At 38.1% G+C, this 20494-nt stretch overlaps 1 protein-coding gene across 1 annotated transcript in view; it reads right to left on the reverse strand.

Annotated features, from left to right (window-relative positions):
• Positions 1 to 20257, reverse strand: part of IMPG1 (interphotoreceptor matrix proteoglycan 1) — a 121057-nt gene extending 100800 nt beyond the window's left edge. The window contains 1 exon segment of the mRNA XM_054987835.1: positions 20176 to 20257. Within this exon segment, the coding sequence (XP_054843810.1) occupies positions 20176 to 20257 (82 nt within the window).
• Between the last annotated feature and the right edge of the window lie 237 nt (positions 20258 to 20494).

A 20494-nucleotide genomic window follows, 5' to 3' on the forward strand; every position in this document is an offset into this window, starting at 1 on the left:
ACAGCCAAAATTTGTTATGAGAGATGTGGAAGCCAGATTTGTAGCAGTGGAATGTATTTGGAATTTAAAGAGAGTGTTGGTAGTCGGACTTTATGCACCTAACGGTGCAAAAGAAAGCTTCTTTGAGGATTTGAGGAAGCATTTAGACGACCTTTCATATGACCAGATAATTCTTGCTGGAGACTTCAATGGAGTGACAGACTTGGAACTAGATAAAAAGACTACAACAGCACAAAAGAAAAGAGGACTATTGCCAAAGCTCTTTTTTGAGTTGATTCAACAAGAGATTCTCGAAGATATATGGAGGAGAGAATATCCTAAAAGTAGACAGTTTACTTTTTATTCTGCAAGGCACTCTACATTATCAAGAATTGACATGATCTGGGCCTCAAAAGACTTAGCGTTATGGACTAAGGAGGTAGAAATAATGCCGATGGTAGGCTCAGATCACAATCCAATTATGTGGAAACTAGGAAAAAGGAGAAAAAGGAAAGCATGGAGAATAAATGAGGACTTGTTACAGGAAAGAGAGAATATGGAAATATTGAGAAGAGAGACAAAGTTTTTTATACAATATAATGTGAATAAAGAAGTACCAACCAATAAAGTTTGGGATGCTTATAAGGCGGTTATAAGGGGCATACTAATGGACTTAAATGGTAGAGCAAGAAAGAAGAAAGAGGAGAAAAGACAAGAGATTGAGGAGAAAATAAAAGCCAAAGAAATACAGCTAAAAAAGAGACCAGGGAAAAAGAAATTATACCAGGAAATTAAAATACTGCAAGAGCAGCTAACAGCAATGAGTAATAAAGAATTGGAGTGGAATCTTAAAAGACTGAATCAAAAAGCGTTTGAGGGTGCCAATAAACCTGGGAAGTACCTGGCATGGCAATTGAAGAAGAGAAGGGAAAAGAAAATAATAAACAAAATTTGTGAAGACAACAAAACGTATCTGGAGCAGACTACCATTAGTAGAGCCTTTTATAAATTTTACGCTAAGCTGTACAATAAGAAAGAAGTAAATAAAGAATCAATAGCGACATATTTGGAGAAAACCAAACTTCCAGAAATCTCGGAAGCTTGGAGAAATAAACTGAACAGTGAAGTAACTGACGAGGAAATAAGCAAGGCAATACAATCCGCAAATCTAGGAAAGGCGCCAGGGCCAGATGGACTTACGGCTAAATTTTATAAGACAATGGCTTATGAACTGGCACCATTCCTAAAAGAGGTGATGAATGGAGTTTTTAGGGATCAAAGGATTCCAGATACTTGGAGTGAAGCGAACATATCATTGATCCCAAAAGAGGGCCAAGACTTGACCAACGTGAAAAATTATAGACCTATATCGTTACTTAATAATGACTATAAAATTTTTGCGAAGATATTGGCGGAGAGACTGAAGGGATGGCTCTCGGAAGTTATAGAAGAGGAACAAGCAGGCTTTTTGCCAGACAGACAAGAGATAACTTAAGGACAGTGATCAATGCTATTGAATATTATGACAAGCGTTGTGATAAAGAGGTTGGTTTCTTCTTTGTTGACGCTGAAAAGGCGTTTGACAATTTAAACTGGGACTTTATGTTTGCCACTATGGAAAAGCTACAATTGGGAGAAAGATTCATCAGAGCAATCAAGGAAATTTACAGAGACCAGACTGCAGCAATTGTGGTGAATGATGAAGTGACTAAGAAACTGACGATTAGTAAAGGAACAAGACAAGGTTGCCCGTTGTCTCCACTGTTGTTTATTTTAGTATTGGAGATTCTGATGATACAAATACGACAAGATGAGGAAATTCGTGGAATAAAAATAAAGGACTATTCATATAAGGTCAGAGCATTTGCGGACGACATAATGTTAATTGTAGAGGACCCATTGGAGAACATGCCAAAAGTGATAGATAAGATCAAGGAGTTTGGAGACTTGGCAGGTTTTTATATCAACAAAAAGAAGTCAAAGATATTATGTAAAAATATGACTAAGCAGAAACAACAATTGTTAACGGAAACAACGGATTGTGAAGTAACAAGCAAAGTGAAATATTTGGGAGTTGAACTGACTGCAAAGAATATAGATTTATTCAAAAACAACTATGAAAAACTATGGACTCAGATAGAGAGAGACTTGATTAAATGGAATAGACTGAATTTGTCATGGTTGGGCAGGATTGCAGCAGTTAAGATGAATGTGTTACCAAGAGTAATGTTTTTGCTACAGACAATACCAATCATCAGAGACTCTAAACAATTTGAAAAATGGCAGAGGAAAATATCAGATTTTGTTTGGGCAGGCAAGAAGCCTCGAGTGAAAGTAAAAGTATTACAAGATGCAAAGGAGAGAGGCGGAATGCAACTGCCCAATCTGAGACTTTACCATGATGCAATCTGCCTAGTTTGGTTGAAAGAGTGGGTGACATTAAAGAACAAGAAACTATTAGCCCTAGAGGGATATAAAAAAATATTTGGATGGCATGCATACCTATGGCATGACAAAGTAAAGGTCAACTCGATGTTCCTGCACCATTTTGTACGGAGAAGTTTATATATAATCTGGAAGAAGTACAGAATTTACTTACAAGAAGGAACTCCCTTGTGGGTGGTTCCATATGAGGTGATAGATCTGAGAGCTGTTGATAATGAACAACAATGTTTAACGTACAAAGAAATAACTAAAACTGAAGCATCTAAACTTAGAATAAAGACGCAAGAGGAACTATCACCTAATTACGACTGGTTCCAGTATAGACAGATCAGAGACTTATATAACTCGGACTCTGTAAAGGGGGGTATACGAACAGAGAACTCGGAACTAGAGCAGACCCTTCTTAAAGAAGACAAGAAAAGAATATCCAAGGTATACCAAGTACTGTTGAAATGGTATACCGAGGATGAGACAGTTAAAACACAGATGGTGAAATGGGCTATAAATTTTAATAAAGAAATAACAATGGAGGCATGGGAATACTTGTGGAAAACTACAATGAAGACAACGACATGTATTAATATTAAAGAGAACATTTACAAAATGATCTATCGTTGGTACATGACACCAAAGAAGATTGCGCTAGGGAATTTGAACACTTCTAATAAATGCTGGAAATGTAAGAAGCATGAGGGCTCCCTCTATCATATGTGGTGGTCATGTGAGGTAGCCAGGCAGTACTGGGGGGAAATAATAAGAGAAATGAGTGAAATTTTACAATTTCAAATAAATAAGAACCCAGAACTCCTGCTACTAAACTTGGGAATGGAGGGAATTCCAGCCCATCATAGGACGTTAATATTTTATATGACAGCAGCAGCTAGACTTTTGTATGCGCAAAAATGGAAAGTACGAGAAGTGCCAACTATTGAAGATTGGATCTACAAATTGCTGTATATGGCAGAGATGGACAAGATGACAAGAAAACTGAGAAATCTGGACTCAGGGCAGTTTAACACAGATTGGGAGAAGCTGAAACAATATCTGGAGAAGAAATGGGAGGTGGGAGGAAAACTGTGGCAGTTTGAGAACTACTGAAGTATAATAAAAGTATAATAGAGGGGGGTGACTTTACCGGGGGAGGAAGAGATAAATGTGAATTTATAAGCAGTTAGATTAACAGATTGATATATATATAGATATATATAGGTTAATAGATAGAATATTGATAGAAAATAATTAATGATAAGGTTTAAATATAAGGATTGAGTAACCAACAATATTTTCTTTCTTTGATAAGATTTATATAATGCACCAAACTGAATGTACAGAAGTGTCAAATTGATTGATTATGGGATGAGCTATATAGAATTACCATAAAAAGATAGAATGAGTAATATATAGAGAATAAGTCAAATTGTTTGATTTAAATGTAAGATTTTTATGGTTTATGATATATAGGTTTATGATATATAGAAATATTTAAAACTGGAAAATGGGATAAATTGTTTATCCAAGATGGAAACAAAGACTTACAGTTTGGGTATATAACAAGAAAAGTAGTTAAGGATGTACTGCTTAATATAATGGAGAATGTATATTTGTTTTAGATAGAGGAATTTAATAGAAGTAAGGGAAAAGGGGCAAAGGGTGGGAAAGCTGTTGGAAGTCAACAAAAGGGGGGGAATGGGAGGGGGTTAGAAATGAAAAATTTGGGGAAAATTGAATGTAATGTAAAAATAATGGATTCTAACCCAATAAAAATTTTTTTCAAAAAAAAAAAATAAAGTCCAATCTTCCAGATAGGACTTGAACCCCCATAACACAGTGCCCATTAGTCCCAGAGCTGAGTGGCGACTCAGACAGATACCATGGTCAATGGAATCCAAGACCACTGAGACATCCAGCAGGACTAGCAGGGTCACATTCCCTCTGTCTACTTCTCGGTAAAGGTCATCAACCAAGGCAACCAGTGCAGTCACTGTACCAAATTCAGGCCTGAAGCCCTATTGAAATGTGTCCCAAAAATCAGTCTCTTTCAAGAACCCCTGGAGCTGACCACCCACCCACTCTAACACCTTGCTCAGGAATGGGAGATTGGAGATTGGCCTTAAGTTCTCCAACATAGTAGGGCTCGGGGAGGGTTTTTTTCAGTACAGGTCTAATTAGTGCATCCTTGAGCACTGGTGGTACAATTTCCATTCTCAAGGAAGTATTTACCACTCCCTACTTGAGCAATCTCCTTGGAAGGTTTTAATCAACCACGAAGGGCAAGGATCAAGAGCACAGGTGGTAGGCCTCACCTCTGCAAGACTCTTGTTTACCTCCTCAGGCTCCACCAGCTGAAAGGTATCTACATAAATTGTACAAACAGGTACCAAAGGTACATCATCTGACCATGCATCCATGTTGACATCTAACTCAGAGTGGATCGTGGTGATTTTGTCTGCCAAGTAAGTAACAAATTGATCACAATGGGCTGACATGTGGTCATAGTTCAATCCCCTGGGACTATGAAGCAAAAATCCACACACAACAACTAAGATGGACAATTATAAGCTGATGCAATGGTGGTGGAGAAATATTGCCTTTTCGCTGCCATCACCACCACAGAATAGGCTCAAATATGAGCTCTATGCTGTGTTCAATCAGCCTCACTTCAAGTTTTCTGTCAACAATACTCTAGCCATCATCCCTTCCGTTTTATTGCCATCAATTCTTCTATAAACCAGGGAGACTTCTTAGTGCAGTCCAAGAAGAGAAGGCGCTTACGGGTGTTTGTGTCAACAGTGCAGGCCATCTCCCTATTCCAGAAAGTGGTCAGAGCATTGACAGAATTGTCAGCTGCCAAGGTGGGGAAATCTCTGAGCATAGACAGGAAGCCACTGAGGTTCAACAGGTGCCTGGAGAGGACCATCTTAAGGGTTCTCCTCCACCCCCACCCCCACCTCCACCACCCTGTCAGGTAACAATCTGTCCATGACAACAGAGGAAGATTTTAGAACCCCCCAGCTCCAGATCACCATGCCCATCAGTATAATAGACCAGATCCAGTGAGTGCCCTGCTGCATATGTGGGGCCAGTAATTACTTGGGACAAGTAATTACTTGGGCTGTTATGGAGGTTATGAAATCCTGAGCCACTTCTGACCACCTGGCCTCAGTATGGATGTTGAAATCACCCAGGAATACCAGTCTTGCGGTCTCCATTAGGGCTCCCAGCATCCAGGTGGTAGCTGGAGATTTCCCAGAATTATGACTAATCTGTTCCCCTGGAGAAAATGGCTACCCTGGAAGGCGGACTCTATGGCATTATACCCCAATGAGGCCCCTCCCTTCCCCAAACCCCACCCTCTCCAGGTTCCACCCCCCAAATCTCCAGGAATTTTCCAACCTGGACCTGGCAACCCTAGTCTCTACCAAGATGCCCAAGACCAGCCCAGTTAGCTGAGGAAGAGAGATGGCTGGGCAGATTGTTAGATGAGCGGCCTAAATGGATGGATGGAATCATGATAGACCACTGTGATGCCACTTGTCCCTCCCCTTGGCCTAGTCTGCTGCTGTACAGAGAATCCTGGAGGGCAGAGCTGGGTCAGATTTGCACCCCCTGCCATCCAGGCAGGTCTTCGTAATATATTCTAGATCAACCTGCCTATCCAGAATGAAATCTTGAACAGCCACAGTTTACTGACCTATAAAGAAAAACGATGGTGAAAAATGGTTGTTGTGGGTTTTCCGGGCTGTATTGCCGTGGTCTTGGCATTGTAGTTCCTGACGTTTCGCCAGCAGCTGTGGCTGGCATCTTCAGAGGTGTAGCACCAAAAGACAGAGATCTCTCAGTGTCATCAACAACATCGATGGTTAACCAATCAAATGTGATTGATCATTTGATAGGGCATTTAAATCACATTCACAACCATGTCAAAATCTTATGCTTTTGTCAAATATCAAGAATTACTCATGTGTAGAAATATACACTGAGCAATCTCCATTACAGTATGAAAGCAGGAGCTTTGCTACAATGGCTTTCTAGGAGTCTGAGCAACTTTGATACTATTTCTCATTGTGACTGCTTTGAAAAAAGCAATGAAATGGGGAAGAAATGCACCAAATGACCTGTAAGCCAGTTACATAGGATTGATTTTTGGGTTCTATAAAGAAAAACTAAGCAGCTCTAAATACACAAACAGCAGCTTTGGATTTGGAATTGAACCTCTGAATAGACTGAGAAATATGGATTTCTGATACTTGTATTCCTAAGCATGCTGTTTTGGACTTTGGAACTGTGACAATATATGGACTACTGCAATACTCAACTATTTATGAATGTAGTTATGTATTTATGAAATGTATTTAAGCATTGTATATGTAGGATTATTACAAGCACTAGCACTGTATTGTTACAGAATGATTTGTTAAAGGCATACTTTCATATTCTTCTGGAGGTTGACTCAATGTATATTTCTACACATGTGTAATTCCTGATATTTGACAAAATCATATGATTTTGACATAGCTGTGATTTAAATGCTCTATTAAATGATCAATCACATTTGATTAGTTAACTTAGTAAGTTTTCATGATTGTTTCTCTCTATTGGTAAGCATTCTAATCATGATACTTTGTTCTAATACAGTTTACTGACCTGGCATTTGGCAGCAGAATCTTAAGGCCAAGGGTCCTAGCCTTGGTGTAACCAGGTCTCTGATGGCTGGATGGCAGTCTTGAAGGAGGAGTGGAATGGCCAGTCTGCATCCCACCACCATCTCTCCCTCTGCCCAGAGCCAGGGGAATGGCAGCCCCCTCCCCAAGAGATACACTCACTGGTTATTCCTCCCAGTGCAAAGGCAGCTGAAAACTAGTATTGCCCCTCTCCCAACCCCTTATGAGCCCTTAGGTCCTCCCAGCACCAATTTTTGAAAATAAGTAACAGTCCAGGCTTTTGCGGCACCTGAAATGGCAACCTGCTTTGGTAGTAGTTCTGCCCCTGCAGGGGTCCAGACATTATCCTAGAGTTCCCTAGGAGAGAAGGCCATGCATGCAAGTCTGTTGCAAACCTAAGCAGGAAAGTGCTGAGTCAGGGGCTTGTTCCAGCTAAAAGTCACAGTAATTAAGGCAGGAATGAAACTGGTGAGGCCCTGAGCAGCAACAGCAGAACAGTTTCTGACCAGGCAGGTAGTCTCTGGACTCCTCCTGCTGGAGCATAGAACAAGCCAGTAGAGTTTTTCTCAGGTATAGTGGAGATGCTAGAAGGACAATGTGTTTGGGGTTTGTTGATGTCAATTTTAGAACTAATTTTTAATGGTACTATTTATTGTGAACTGTCTTGGGATTTCCTTTGAAAGAGAATGTCTAACTGTTAAAGAAAAAAACTAAATTGCCTTATAGCTAAAAATCTGTACTGATGTACGTTGATGGTCAGCGGGGAGGCTGGTTGGTCATAATAATTTCATTCTAATGTCATTTAAAATATATATCCTGCTTTAACATTGACAAGCAAGTTGTCAATGGTAATGATAACAACAAAACATCAAAAAGAAAGCATCATGAAACCTGAAGTCTGTGGGGGTATTGTGGTGGCACAGAACTGGAACATCTAGTTGACAGGTAAGCACAGGCACATGTAAACTTGAAAATCATAGGAAAACTATATCTTCCAAAATTTGGATTTTTAGTGAGTAATGTTTAGAGATGTGCATGAACCAGGAAAAAAAATGAACCACGTGGTTCGTGGTTTGTCAAATTTCATGAACCACGAACTTCCGTGAACCTGCCCCCAGTTCGCGAACCAGTTCGTTTGGTTTGTGAAAATGTCACATCCAGGTCAGAAAATCATCACTTCTGGGTCAGCAGAAGGTCACTTCCGGGCCAGCAGAAGGCTACTTCTGGGTCAGCAGAAGGTCTGCAGGAAGTCCATTCCCTGTTGCCTAGGAAACTGATTGATCGGCACCAGGCTGTCTGCAGTGACGAACCAAAAAACAAACCAAATGAACCAGCCTAACGTTTGCGGCGGTTCATCAGAAATGGGATCTGACGAACTGCTGGTTCGCGAACCATGAACTGGCCTGGTTTGTCATGAATTTTGGTTCTTATTTCAGTTCGTGCTCATCTCTAGTAATGTTCTCTCTGAACACACTTGTCAAGTGTGCAATTAATGGAAGCTTTCAACAAAGAACATCACAGACCCTATGGATTTTGTAATAACTAAGTGATACACCCATTCAGCACCATTCTGCTTCATAATACATCGTTATTTGGTCTCCTGGCACTGATGCGGTAATATTGGGATTGTATTTTTCTCAGGTAGTTTGGAAAAGAGATCTACATTATTATTTTCCTGCTGCAAATACCAATACTGTTTATCACTTCATCAGAATATGAAACTGACAGTGTTATAATAAACAGAGTTACAACTTTTTAAGCCCATTGACTTAGAAGAGTCTAACTCTTCTTAAGATAGCAATGGTATTCTGTGTGGTGCAGAGTCTCAGGCCATTTATTTCAACAGATTGCATATCCTACATGCTTTACACTGTCTTCTCAACCAACAAATTTGAAAGAAGCTACTCCTAAATTGGCCATTACATATTATGATGAAGTGCTGTTCCTCAAACATGTACAAACTGAAAGATTTGCAGTCAACATTGAGTTGCATCAACAGTTACTTGCATGAACACCAGTGCAAGGTAACATGGCAGAGTACAACGCAATCCAAGCTATCGCCAATTAACATGTCTTTAGAATGAACCTGTAGATCTGGATTTGGAAGGGTACTTCTTTACTCTCCCAGCTATCTCATTTACTGGTCAAGCACAGTTACAGTCTACATGAATGCTAATAATTCACATTTATGACTAGTCATTCACATCCATTTGACTTCTATGATGGATACACATACAAGAAGTATAAACTAATTGTTGTTGTTTCAGAAATAATGTTAAAGGATTCTCACTTTGTGCATATTTAACCAAAGACTATTGCAATCCACTAACAGGAAACTTTAGCAAAATATCCTGATCTCTTCATTACTTTGCTCATGGTCTTTGTCATCTCTGATATGCTTGGCTTCTGTTACTGATACCCAGTACCACACAGCTGTGATAGAAGAAATATTTAGAGATCCCAGTGAACTGTGACACAAATAATATGTGCGTATAAAATAGAGGAATTATCTGAAATGTAGGCTAAAATCTGTCATAAGATGAACATAGTGAAATATGAATAACTCTGGAGAAAAAGGGGAAAATGCCTTAAATCAACTCAAGGTTGGAGAGGTATGAAAAAGCAAATTATTTTCGAATATAAAAGCAAAGGGGAATGCATGATTGATATATGAGGCATACTCCCTTCAGAGTATATCAATTACTAATTTAGAAGGCTGAATTGAATTCAGAGACAAGAGCAGTATTGGGTGACAACCTGCTCCTTTCCAAAAATCATCAACTGGGTAATTTTATTAACTTTCTTATAAATACTGACAAGCAATCTAAAAACAAAGATTAAATTTTCAGCAACTGCATAGCTGATATTTAAATCAGTAGGCAAATCTAATGAGTGAAAGAGAGCTTTAATAAATAAATATAGATCAGTCTTCAGATGTGACAGATGGAATAAATTCAAACAAGAATAAGTAGGCATTATAGTATGCATAGTGGGAAACAGATTGAACAAAGAAGTAAAGCTAGAGTCAGCCTGATAAATAAAAATGATGTTGATACCAATGATCTACTATGGTGACCAATATCAAGCTCTGCAGTTACTGAGTCAACGAAAAGAAGCATTTCCAATAAGGTTGCCAGGTCCTCATATCCTCTTAGTGGGAGGGGGGGGGCTGGCACTTACCATGTGTCTGTTGTGTGCTTTGTGTGTGCTCCCAGTGCTTGCATGATGACATCACTTCTGGAAGTGACATCATCTCACCCGCTGTGGAAGTGCTTCTGTGCTCTGTGGGGCCGATTCGGCCCATTTGGGGCCAAAATCGGGTCCAAATGACATGCAGGAGCACTCCCGTGACTGGCACAATGACATCACTTCCAGAAGTGACGTAGTCACATCTGCTGGGAAGACGCACACACCACACATGTTTCTGGGGTGCCTGTCAGTAGCGGGTGATCTCCAGGGGGCTTGCCACCTTCTAGCACTTGGCAGGCAACGGGGCAAACCCCCAGGAGTTTGCCTACCACTGGTGGGCAACTGGGAACCCTAATTCCCAATCTAGCTCAATGGGCATAGAGCTTCAACAGTTCACTGAATACAAAACAGGAATGTGAATAGAAGTGAATATGGAAGGCTTTGGACATATAGAACTTGTACTGTATACTTGAGACCTGTGTGAGCAAACTGCTGGATGTGGACTATCATCTCCAAGGAAGTCTTCTGATTCTTCTCCTCCTTTCTTAGAAGGATACAATTGGTTACTGATCCCATTGTCCACTCTTTAATACACTAGCTGTTTAATACGCTAAAAGTAGTTGGCCCTGCTCCTAAAGTGTGAGAAATATGTATTGATCTATTATTTATATTTAAATTGTTCAGAAGTTTTATACCAAATTTTCAACAAATGGTCTCCCAAATTGCTCTATGTTTTGAGGGGAGTGGGTGAAGTCACAGTTGTCATACCATGTAGGGTTTTCAAAGCCAGAAACATTCAGAGGTGGTTTGCTATTGCCTGCCTTTGCATGGCAACCTTAGACTTCCTTGGCAGTCTCTTATCATAACCGAGTACTAACTGGGGCTTCTGAGATCTGATGAGATTTGGTTAGCCTCGGTTTTTGAGGTCAGGGCAAAAAAATTGCTCTATAGAAATCAACAAAATGCCTTGATTCCATAATTCTTCATCTGCTAGATTAAGGCTCCCCAAATTGGTCACTAGAGAAGAAACAGGTGGTAAGAAATCTTGGATTCCATAGCTAATTTGTGGTACAATAGAGGGATATTATTTTTCTTTAAAATTTTTCTGCTAAGAATTGAAATTCACATGTTGCTGAGACCCACCGCTGCTACAGAATGGGGATGGAAATCAAAATGGTGACAACTTTTATTCAGTGAACTGGCTGTATGTACTATGGAACAAACAGTCATACAGTAACCATTTACAGCTCAAATTAAATGAAATTTTATGGTTTTTATTTTATAAATGGTGATCGTGTGTGTGGACAGACGGACAGATAGATGTTTATTAACTTAAAGTGGTATGTGTGCGCGTGTAATATTCCAGCTAAACAGATGCAAATAATTCAAGGGACCTTGGCCATATTGTACTTTAGTTGGTTAACTGTGTATAACAATTATCATGTTGGAATGCACAGGTTACTCATTCAATACTAATTCAACAACATTTGGCACATGAAGACTGCATCATAGTCTTGCACTATGTTGAAAATCTGCAGAGCTATTATCCGTGTGGAAATGTACCTAAAGAAAGACATTTTAATCTTTGGCTTTCCCACTACCTTGGTGAAAAGGAAAGTGACCTAGATAGGAAGAACCTAAGCCTCTGAAGAAGTGTTTAACATCAGAACATGTTCTCATACAGTGAGACACCTTAAATCTAAACAAATAAGTAAATGACGTTATAAGACCCTATAGTTAAAAAAATTAACTGAATAAAGTTGATGAAAACACTCAGCTGGCAAAATTCACAAAATTCAAAGAGGAGAACCTTCCTCTCCTAACAAGGGTATGCATTAAACAAGATAATATTTCTTCTTTTGATAAGTTTAAGTATCTAGAGGACTGATGCTGTCCAAACAGCTGTAGAATGATACATACTTTGGTGGAGGGAAAGACGCCTCTCAGGCTATTTGATGAGGCAGCTATGAAGCATGTGAAAGAACTCTGAATCCTATGTTCTATTGAGCAAGAATCCTGGCAAACAGATCTGTTTCTTAGATGAAAACATCATTAAACTACCAATACCTTTTTCGGAAAGCCTGTGAAAATGGTCTTAAAGCCATTACAAATATAAACTGTAAATTTCAGATTGTTTTCTAATGCAAGAATTAACTCAGAAAACAAGTTCAGTGTAGTACATTTTAAAAACAATATTTATATTTTGCCTGTCTATAAAACCATACCTGGAATGAAATAAAACAATATAATAAAAAAGTGATGAACACAACTAACTGTGCAAAGCCAGTAGTAAAACACATCATGTAGAAAAATTATAAACGTTCTAAGCCTGGCATTTTCAGCTTTTAATAGCAGAACTGACGATCATTCAAATAGGGTGGGGTTTATCTTTTCATAAACTCTAGTACTTGTACATTACAGCAAATTGGATGATTACACACACAAACCGTGTGTGGGGGGGACTAGCACCAAGTGAGCTTCCATTCTAAAATATACTAATTAAAGATACAACTACTTCACTATGACCTATTAATTTGGATCAGTGTTGGGCAGACAGCTTTTTTATTTGCAGCGCTGTTTTGCCCTTTTTTCTTTCTTTCCTTCATTTCTCTAAAATCTAGACTCTTTATCTCTGACTTATAATAACAGTTAGCATTTACATTGTTAGTAGTGTTCTTTGCTTTTTTATTATATTGTTTTATTTCATTTCCAGCAATCAAAATGCTTCACATAAATAATGGCATAGATCCTATTTGGCATGAGTGCTTAGGGTTGCCATCTCTGGGCTGGGAAATTCCTGGAGATTTTAGGGAACGCCTGAAGAGGGTGGGATTTGGGCAACGGATAGACCAGAGCAGAGTGTACAGCCATAAAGTCCGCCTTCCAAAGCAGCCATTCCCTCCAGGGGAACTGATCTCTGTTGTCTGGAGATGAGTTATAATTTCAGAAGATCTCCAGTCCCCACCTGGAGGGTGGCAACTCTAAGAGTGCTGCTGAAAGCAGACTTTCAATTTTACCCTCTTGCTGCATCATACAGCGTCCTCCAAATCATTCCCTTGAAAGTCAGGGGCACAATGTACAGTGTAAAGTGGGTACCTGTAGTGCATAAAATGCTATTTGATGCTGTTACTCAGGAATGTGCTGAGTCTCTTCGTAGGTAAGCAGCAGATAACTTTATTGAGAACAAAATGTAGGAAACCAAGATAGAGTCCTTCAGAGCAGCCCCAGCCTATACCGAGCCATAAGTAAAATGAGAACAGGAGCTGCTTCATGTTCTAGTACCCTGCAAATATAGGGGGGGAAATGTGCTCTTATAACTATTACATACTGCTTGTAAGAGAAAAATCAGTGAAAAACAAACTGTTCCCAGTGGAAGAAGTGCTTTTTGTTGCTAGCCTCTTAACAATTCTTCAACATTGACCAGTAAGTATTATTGTCCCCTTCTTGCAGATGAAGTGTTGCGGTTGAGAGAGAGTGAGAGAGAGACTTGCCATCATGAATCAGGGTTTTCCTGATTCATAGTTACGTTTCAGCTATTATACTAAAGCACTAGTGCTAGTTATTCCTGTGGTCATGATTCAAACATTCAATGTATGTAGTGCAGCTCTTAAACGTTTACTGTCAATACAGACATTACACTGTAAATTTCTAATTTCAGAAGCAGGCAATTAATGCATTTTTATTTTAAAAAATTATAGTTTGGAAGAAGATAGATTGTATTAACGTTAAATAACATTTATATAGATCCAGTTTACACTACTTTTCCAGAGATTAGAACATTCCCATGAGTCAGACATCAATAATACAGAAGGTTGCTACAAAATCATGTGTCAGAAGTAGTTGTGTGTATACAATTCAATCTATACAATTGTTTATGGGAGATCCGTTATGCTTAGAAAATGTTACTTGTGTGTGAACAAGACAAAAGTTGATGTCATAGATAAAAATAAGAAACAATTCTGATCTGCGCATTTTGATACAAATTTATTTTACCTTTTTCACTGGAACAATTATATAAACAGAGTTCCTTTATAGTTTACTCACTGCTAGTTAGAATGGAAAGTGGAAAGTCAGAATTAATTAAAATGATTTTTCAAAGCACATAGGAAGCTTTTGTCTGCTTGACTAAGTAAACTGGAGAATATTTATTCCCTGAACAGAAACTCACATCAGGCCTCCAGGAATAAATGCTACATGACCCTAATATTCTTTCTGGAAAGGGAAAGGACACAATGTGCTAGAAGTATGCAAGCTCAGTACCTCAGTACATTAGACAAAGGGTGAGTTCACACATGCGTATTGTTCCCTCAGTAACTGAAACACCATGTGAAGACTTGCAAGTATGAAACAACCATCAAATACTTCTAACAAAAACTTTATTCTAACTTGTAGTATATTGTACCAAATATAATACTTTCAGCAAAGGCCGTCATAAACAAAATAAGACATCATGAGATAGTAAATTCATGTGTGAATCAGTCTATGTTTGCCAACAGTTCCTCAGCAAATGCCAGGAGATTTTGCAGGATTTTGCTCTATGAGTTTCCTCTAGAGACATAGAGCAGAACCACAAGTGACAAAAGGCACAGGTTGGACACTTGTCAGCTTCCCTCAAGTTTTGATGGGAAATGTAGGCATCCTGGTCTCGCAGCTTCGCTCTCTGACTGCTGTCCAATGGACTTTTCAACTGTCACTTGTCCAACATTCCGCCAAGCTGCCTACATTTCCCATCAAAACTTGAGGGAAGCTGACAAGTGTCCAATCTGTGCCTTTTGTCACTTGTGGTTCTGCTCATAGGGAATACTAGATTCCCTATAGAGGCCATTTTCTAGCCAGATAAAATATCTGAGTTACCATAAGAGAAAAATGGAATTATTACTGCAGTTTCCAAAGGGAACATTCATGTGAGGGAAACCACATGAATTTTCATTTTATTTATTTTTTATTTATAATATTTAGAGTCCACCTTTGACCCAAGGTGTATTATACTATGTCAATAAGATTAATGGTTGGGACATTCAATAAAAATACAATATGGTATGGATTGCAGAAATTTGAAAATATGCAGAAATTTGATACAGAGCTGAAACAAAACATAAGCAATTTAACATATTAAATGGCCCAGAGGAAGCATACTTGCAGCAACATACAGTAACACCGTACACAGGAGTATAGTTTACAGTCCCTATCTTTACCAAAGCATCTCTCTGAACTATTTCCTTACATCACAGCCCTATTACTTGTGTAGAAAAGCCTTCCTGAATAATTCAGTTTTGTGGAGAGTAAGAGCTCCATAAAATGGGGGCTACCATAGAGAATGGGTATGTACAGGCAGCTGTTGATTTTGACCATTTGCAGGGTATTAGAGATGTGTAATTTGGATTCAGAAATATTCAGAAGCACCAAATAACGCAGCATTTGGAATAGCTACAAATAATTTTGAATCTGTATTTTATATTATATTTTATATTAATGAAATTTGGCTGTTTAGAAATTCCAGATTTTCTAAATTCCAAATCTGAACAGTCCTAATTTAAAATTATGAATCCAGATTTTAGTGCAGTATTTGTATCCTAATAATGGATATATTTAACAAAACAGTTCTTAAATTTCTTGGAGATTATCTGTACAACAGAAGACTCCACTTTAGGTCACTCAATCAGTCTTTGGATCTTGGAAGCTGAATATTATTGAACCTGCAAGGCACAGATAGGAAGCTGCTGTAGCACAGTGGTTAAGTGGTTCGGGTGCAAATCATCACTCTACAGGTTTGAATCCCACTACTGCCATGAGCTCAGTAGGTGGCCTTGGGTAAGCCACTCCTCTCAGCCCCAGTTCTCCAGCTGTATTGTGGGGTTAAAATAAAACTTGTTCACAGCTCTGGCTGAGGCACTAATATGTCTAGAAGAGCAGCAAATAAGCACAGTTGTTGTCATATCATATTTGGTATGATATTCTACTGTTTGTCACACTGTGAACAGATGGATGATGTGGCCTTCTGGGTGTATTGGAGGTTAGCAAATGGCCCTTTTAGCAGTGCTGTAGAAAATTTCTGGAAGATGTTGGTAGGAGGCATACATTTGGTGACAAAACACAAACGAAAGTTCCCAAGCATTTACTTGTTATAGTCCTTCCACATTTAACAGTTCAGAGTGTGGAAGGCCTATAACAAGTAAATGCTTGGGAGCTTTTAAGAAAATTATCACACTGTTTGGGCTTATTTTACTTATTTCAGTTGAGAAATATTTCATTGTAGAAAGAAATTGTCATATGGAGTTTTTCCCACTGTAAACATAAAAGTATATTTAAGTATATTTAAAAATCTGGATTTCTCTACATTTTTACACAAGCCAAGTATGCATATTGGTAGAACTTTGAAAGTAAAGAAGATAGGAAGCCCCATTTTCCTTTATCTATATTTCAACAGTATACAAATAATAACAACAATTAGCCAATTATGATTCAGGTCATGTCAAAAGACCATCTGAAAAGCTAAACATTTCCAAGCCCTTTCCACAGGGGGTAAAAAAAAGTAAGGTAGCTTGAAAGCATTCACTCAGGAACTAGGTTGTAGGTTTCCCTTTAAATAAAAAACTAGCACAATATGTTATGGGTAACCTAGAACCTCTCGCTTTGAAGTGCTACTTTTTAATTATATATTTTTTATACAGGAGATCTTTAAAAGTCTGACTTTTTCCAGCTGCAGTCTGAAATGGTATAGCCCATTCTACTATCCCAGTAGTCTGTCACCTTATTCTACTGTATGTGTAGTAGACCAAGCATTAAAGAGCTGTCTTTTCACATGACTAAGGGCTGATCTTCAAAGGGCCACTTTTACTCCATAGCAAGCTGCTTTGCCCAGATGACTCTCTGCATCTCTAAGCACTGGTTCATACATTACAAAGTCCACATTTAAAATTCATGGACTATCAACGTATATGGTCATGGAGTTCTGTGCTTGGCACCCAGTTCCCTGCAATGTGGTTTCCCAATTCAGATAAGGTGCATGGAGAAAAGGGGGCTTATGCCTCTCTTTCCTATGGCTTTTCTCCTACTGGAAATAGACCACGAAGCTGTTGTTTGTCTCAATTGGAAAACTAATGACTACACATAATTTCCCCCAACAGGGCAAATGGTTCACCTTGTATGCTGCAGTACTGATTCAAATTGTACTTCCACATGTCTAGGAACTGAATTTAGCATGGAACTCCTGCAGTAGAACTTCTAAAGTCTTTGTGGCAGCCACATGTCCACCATATGGGCTTTGTACCATGTGAATTGAATGTAAGTAGCATCTAGTGCCATTTCCTTTTTAGATCCTTCTGATCACATGGAATATTTCCACAGCAGTGACAATGCTCACTAGGAGGTAGGGTTTTCAGCACAAGACCTGCAACCAGTAGGAGACTCATGGCTGTGGAAGAGGGGCTCGTCAGTGATGTAATGACGCCATTCCTCCTGAGTCCTGACACTCTTGCATTTGGCCAAAACTCAAAGATTTAACAATAGAGATTTGACTGAACACTAGAGTGTCGCCAGAGACACTGGTGATCTCTTCCATTTCCCTCTTATTTTCTTCTGTTGCCCAGCTGAGAAGATGTCATATTTAATGAGGCCAAACTAGGCATAACTGCATTACTACATTAAAATGGCTGAAATATATATTTCTACAGCAGAAAGTAGAGGTATTGAAAAGTGTAGGTATTTTCAAGCCAAACTTTAAAGACAAAGGACTGGAAATGTTATCCAGGCATTTTTTAAAAAAATGAGACAGGTTATAACACAAACTGACAAAAGCCAGAACTGTTTAAGATAAATCTTCAGGTCTGTCATAAACCCAATGTATCAAAATAATCTTGAATTAAGCTGTCATGTGCACTTTTCAAAGAATGAAAAATAACTGCAAAGTCATTACTTAATTTCTCCCCTGTCCTTTCCTGACCTAGGTAGGTCTCCTACTTGATTAATAAGGTGTCTTACCCACTAAATGTTTTAAGCAGTAGAACTTCCATAACTTTCTTGGCAAAATCATTCATAATCTCTGTCAGGAAGTTTCCTCTAATTATTAATTTTTTTCTTTCTGAAATGTTATCCAGTTTTTTCTTATTTCAGACTGAGTTGAATAATTTTCCTTTTATTCTTGGGTGTTATGCAATTCATACTACTGGTTAATTTATAATAACAATGTTGAATAAATCCACCATAATTGTAGTAAAATGTCCACTTTTAATGCAAAACAATCCACATTGTTGTTTGCTGCACATAAATATTCTCTTTCCCTGCCCATGTGTCCTAATTTTTAGAAAGCCATTAAGAGATTACATTAACTGGATTGTGAATAATGAAGGACAGAATAACAAGCAATGGTTTAAAAAGTGAATTGGAAAAAAATTGAAATTAGGAAGTCAACTGTAAGAGGTGATTGTATCTAGATATTTGCTGGGAGGAAAACATAATTTAGCCATCTTTCATTTTGTATGATGATTAAATCATAGTTCATTACTGCTGTTTACCTATTTTAGTGATTTATACAATTCCTTCTATAAAGCAATTTAAGAAACCTTTGGCAGAAAGAGAGTCACACAATCTGTCATTTGGAAACAGATATCAAAGTATTATTTTGATAGCTATATTGAATTGATAGCCCAATTTCATTGTTCATCTCTCTTTACTCAATCTGACATTTTCATACAAACATATTTGATCTTGAATTCATTATAAATTAAACTTGCACTACTAAGATGAAAAGAATATGCATTCAATCAATAACCCAGACAATCCCTGACACATCTGAGATATAGGCTGAAATTCTTGCTAAGGTACATATACAGGAATATCTTGAACTATCCTAGAGCCACTATGTGGCCTGTATGCCTGTACTTTTATCCGTTATTCAAATTTTAAAAGATCATATATATATATAAAAAAACTAATCCAAGCCAAACAGGTAAGTAATACAAATGCTCTCCAGGAAGTCACTGTTGTGTGCATAGGGAAAGTCTAACATTATCAAACATTCATGTTGTAGAACTACAAAAGTCATGTTAGCTTTTAAGTGCATCAGAAGGAACAATAGTGACTTATGATGAGAATGACTCCCTGCTAAATAACTGAACAATGTAATGTTTCATTTTCTTCCAATTAATTTGGCAAAGCAACATGCGTCCTTTTATTCATCTCATTAGAGTTCTTGCATTTCTAACAGGCTTGTCAGCAAGCTTTCCCCTTGCACATTACTTTTAATTTTCTATGCAACATGGATATATCCATTAATTTTATCGTTATTTATAAATGAGTGTTGTGGTTAAGTATATGCAGCTAATTTTGAACTGCAAGAGTTTCTTCTAATGTAGAAGCATACTACTTACTTTTGGTGCAATTCTACACAGAGTCCTCCTGAAATGTACAACAATGGAGCTTACTCCAGGAAAATGTTTTTAGGATTGCACTTAAATTTAATCATGACTAACTGAAATCAATGAATCAAGCCAGTTGCAATCAACTTGAATTTAATTGCTTTCAGTGGGATCCATATTAGTTGAATTAGAGCTACTGAACAGGCATAGATACATATCTTCTCACCTAAGCTTTGTGATCCTCTTGTTTTTGAAATTACATGTCTTATTGAAAAGTCCAATTGAACTAGATCTCTACATAAGCAAACTTTCCTTAGAGTATATGACTCACGAATCTGGTATTTAGAAATTAAGCTGTCCTTACTATTCATCCTAGGATTGACTTAAATGATGTTGCACCAATTATAATGACTTCAAAATGTTCAGGGCAATAATGTATAAAAACACATAACAAGACAGTTTAAGAAGTGTATTCTACATTCCTCTCTTCCCATACTTCCTGGCTGAAGTAGTGTAACACAAAACACACTTTAATATGGACTTACCTTTGCTTCCTTGAACTTGGAGTGCAAGGCAAACGATAAGAAATATTAATCCAGTTTTCAAATTCATGCTGCTTTTTATCATTCACAATTGTCAAAGGTAGTCATGCAGAAAAGAGAAACTAGACTGGACTGAATAAAGAGATTCTATTTTAAGGTTGCAAAATACCCAAACTTCTGACTAGGTTTATTTTTTTAAAAGATATGTCCCCAAACTGAATGACTTAGAATGCGTAGCAATATTTACACAATACAGGTGCGGAACAAACTGTGAAGCCTACACCTCTAACCTCAAGAGAACAAAAGTAGGACTAGAGCAAGA

The sequence above is a fragment of the Eublepharis macularius genome, chromosome 1, assembly GCF_028583425.1.
Source record: "Eublepharis macularius isolate TG4126 chromosome 1, MPM_Emac_v1.0, whole genome shotgun sequence".
Lineage (NCBI taxonomy): Eukaryota > Metazoa > Chordata > Lepidosauria > Squamata > Eublepharidae > Eublepharis > Eublepharis macularius.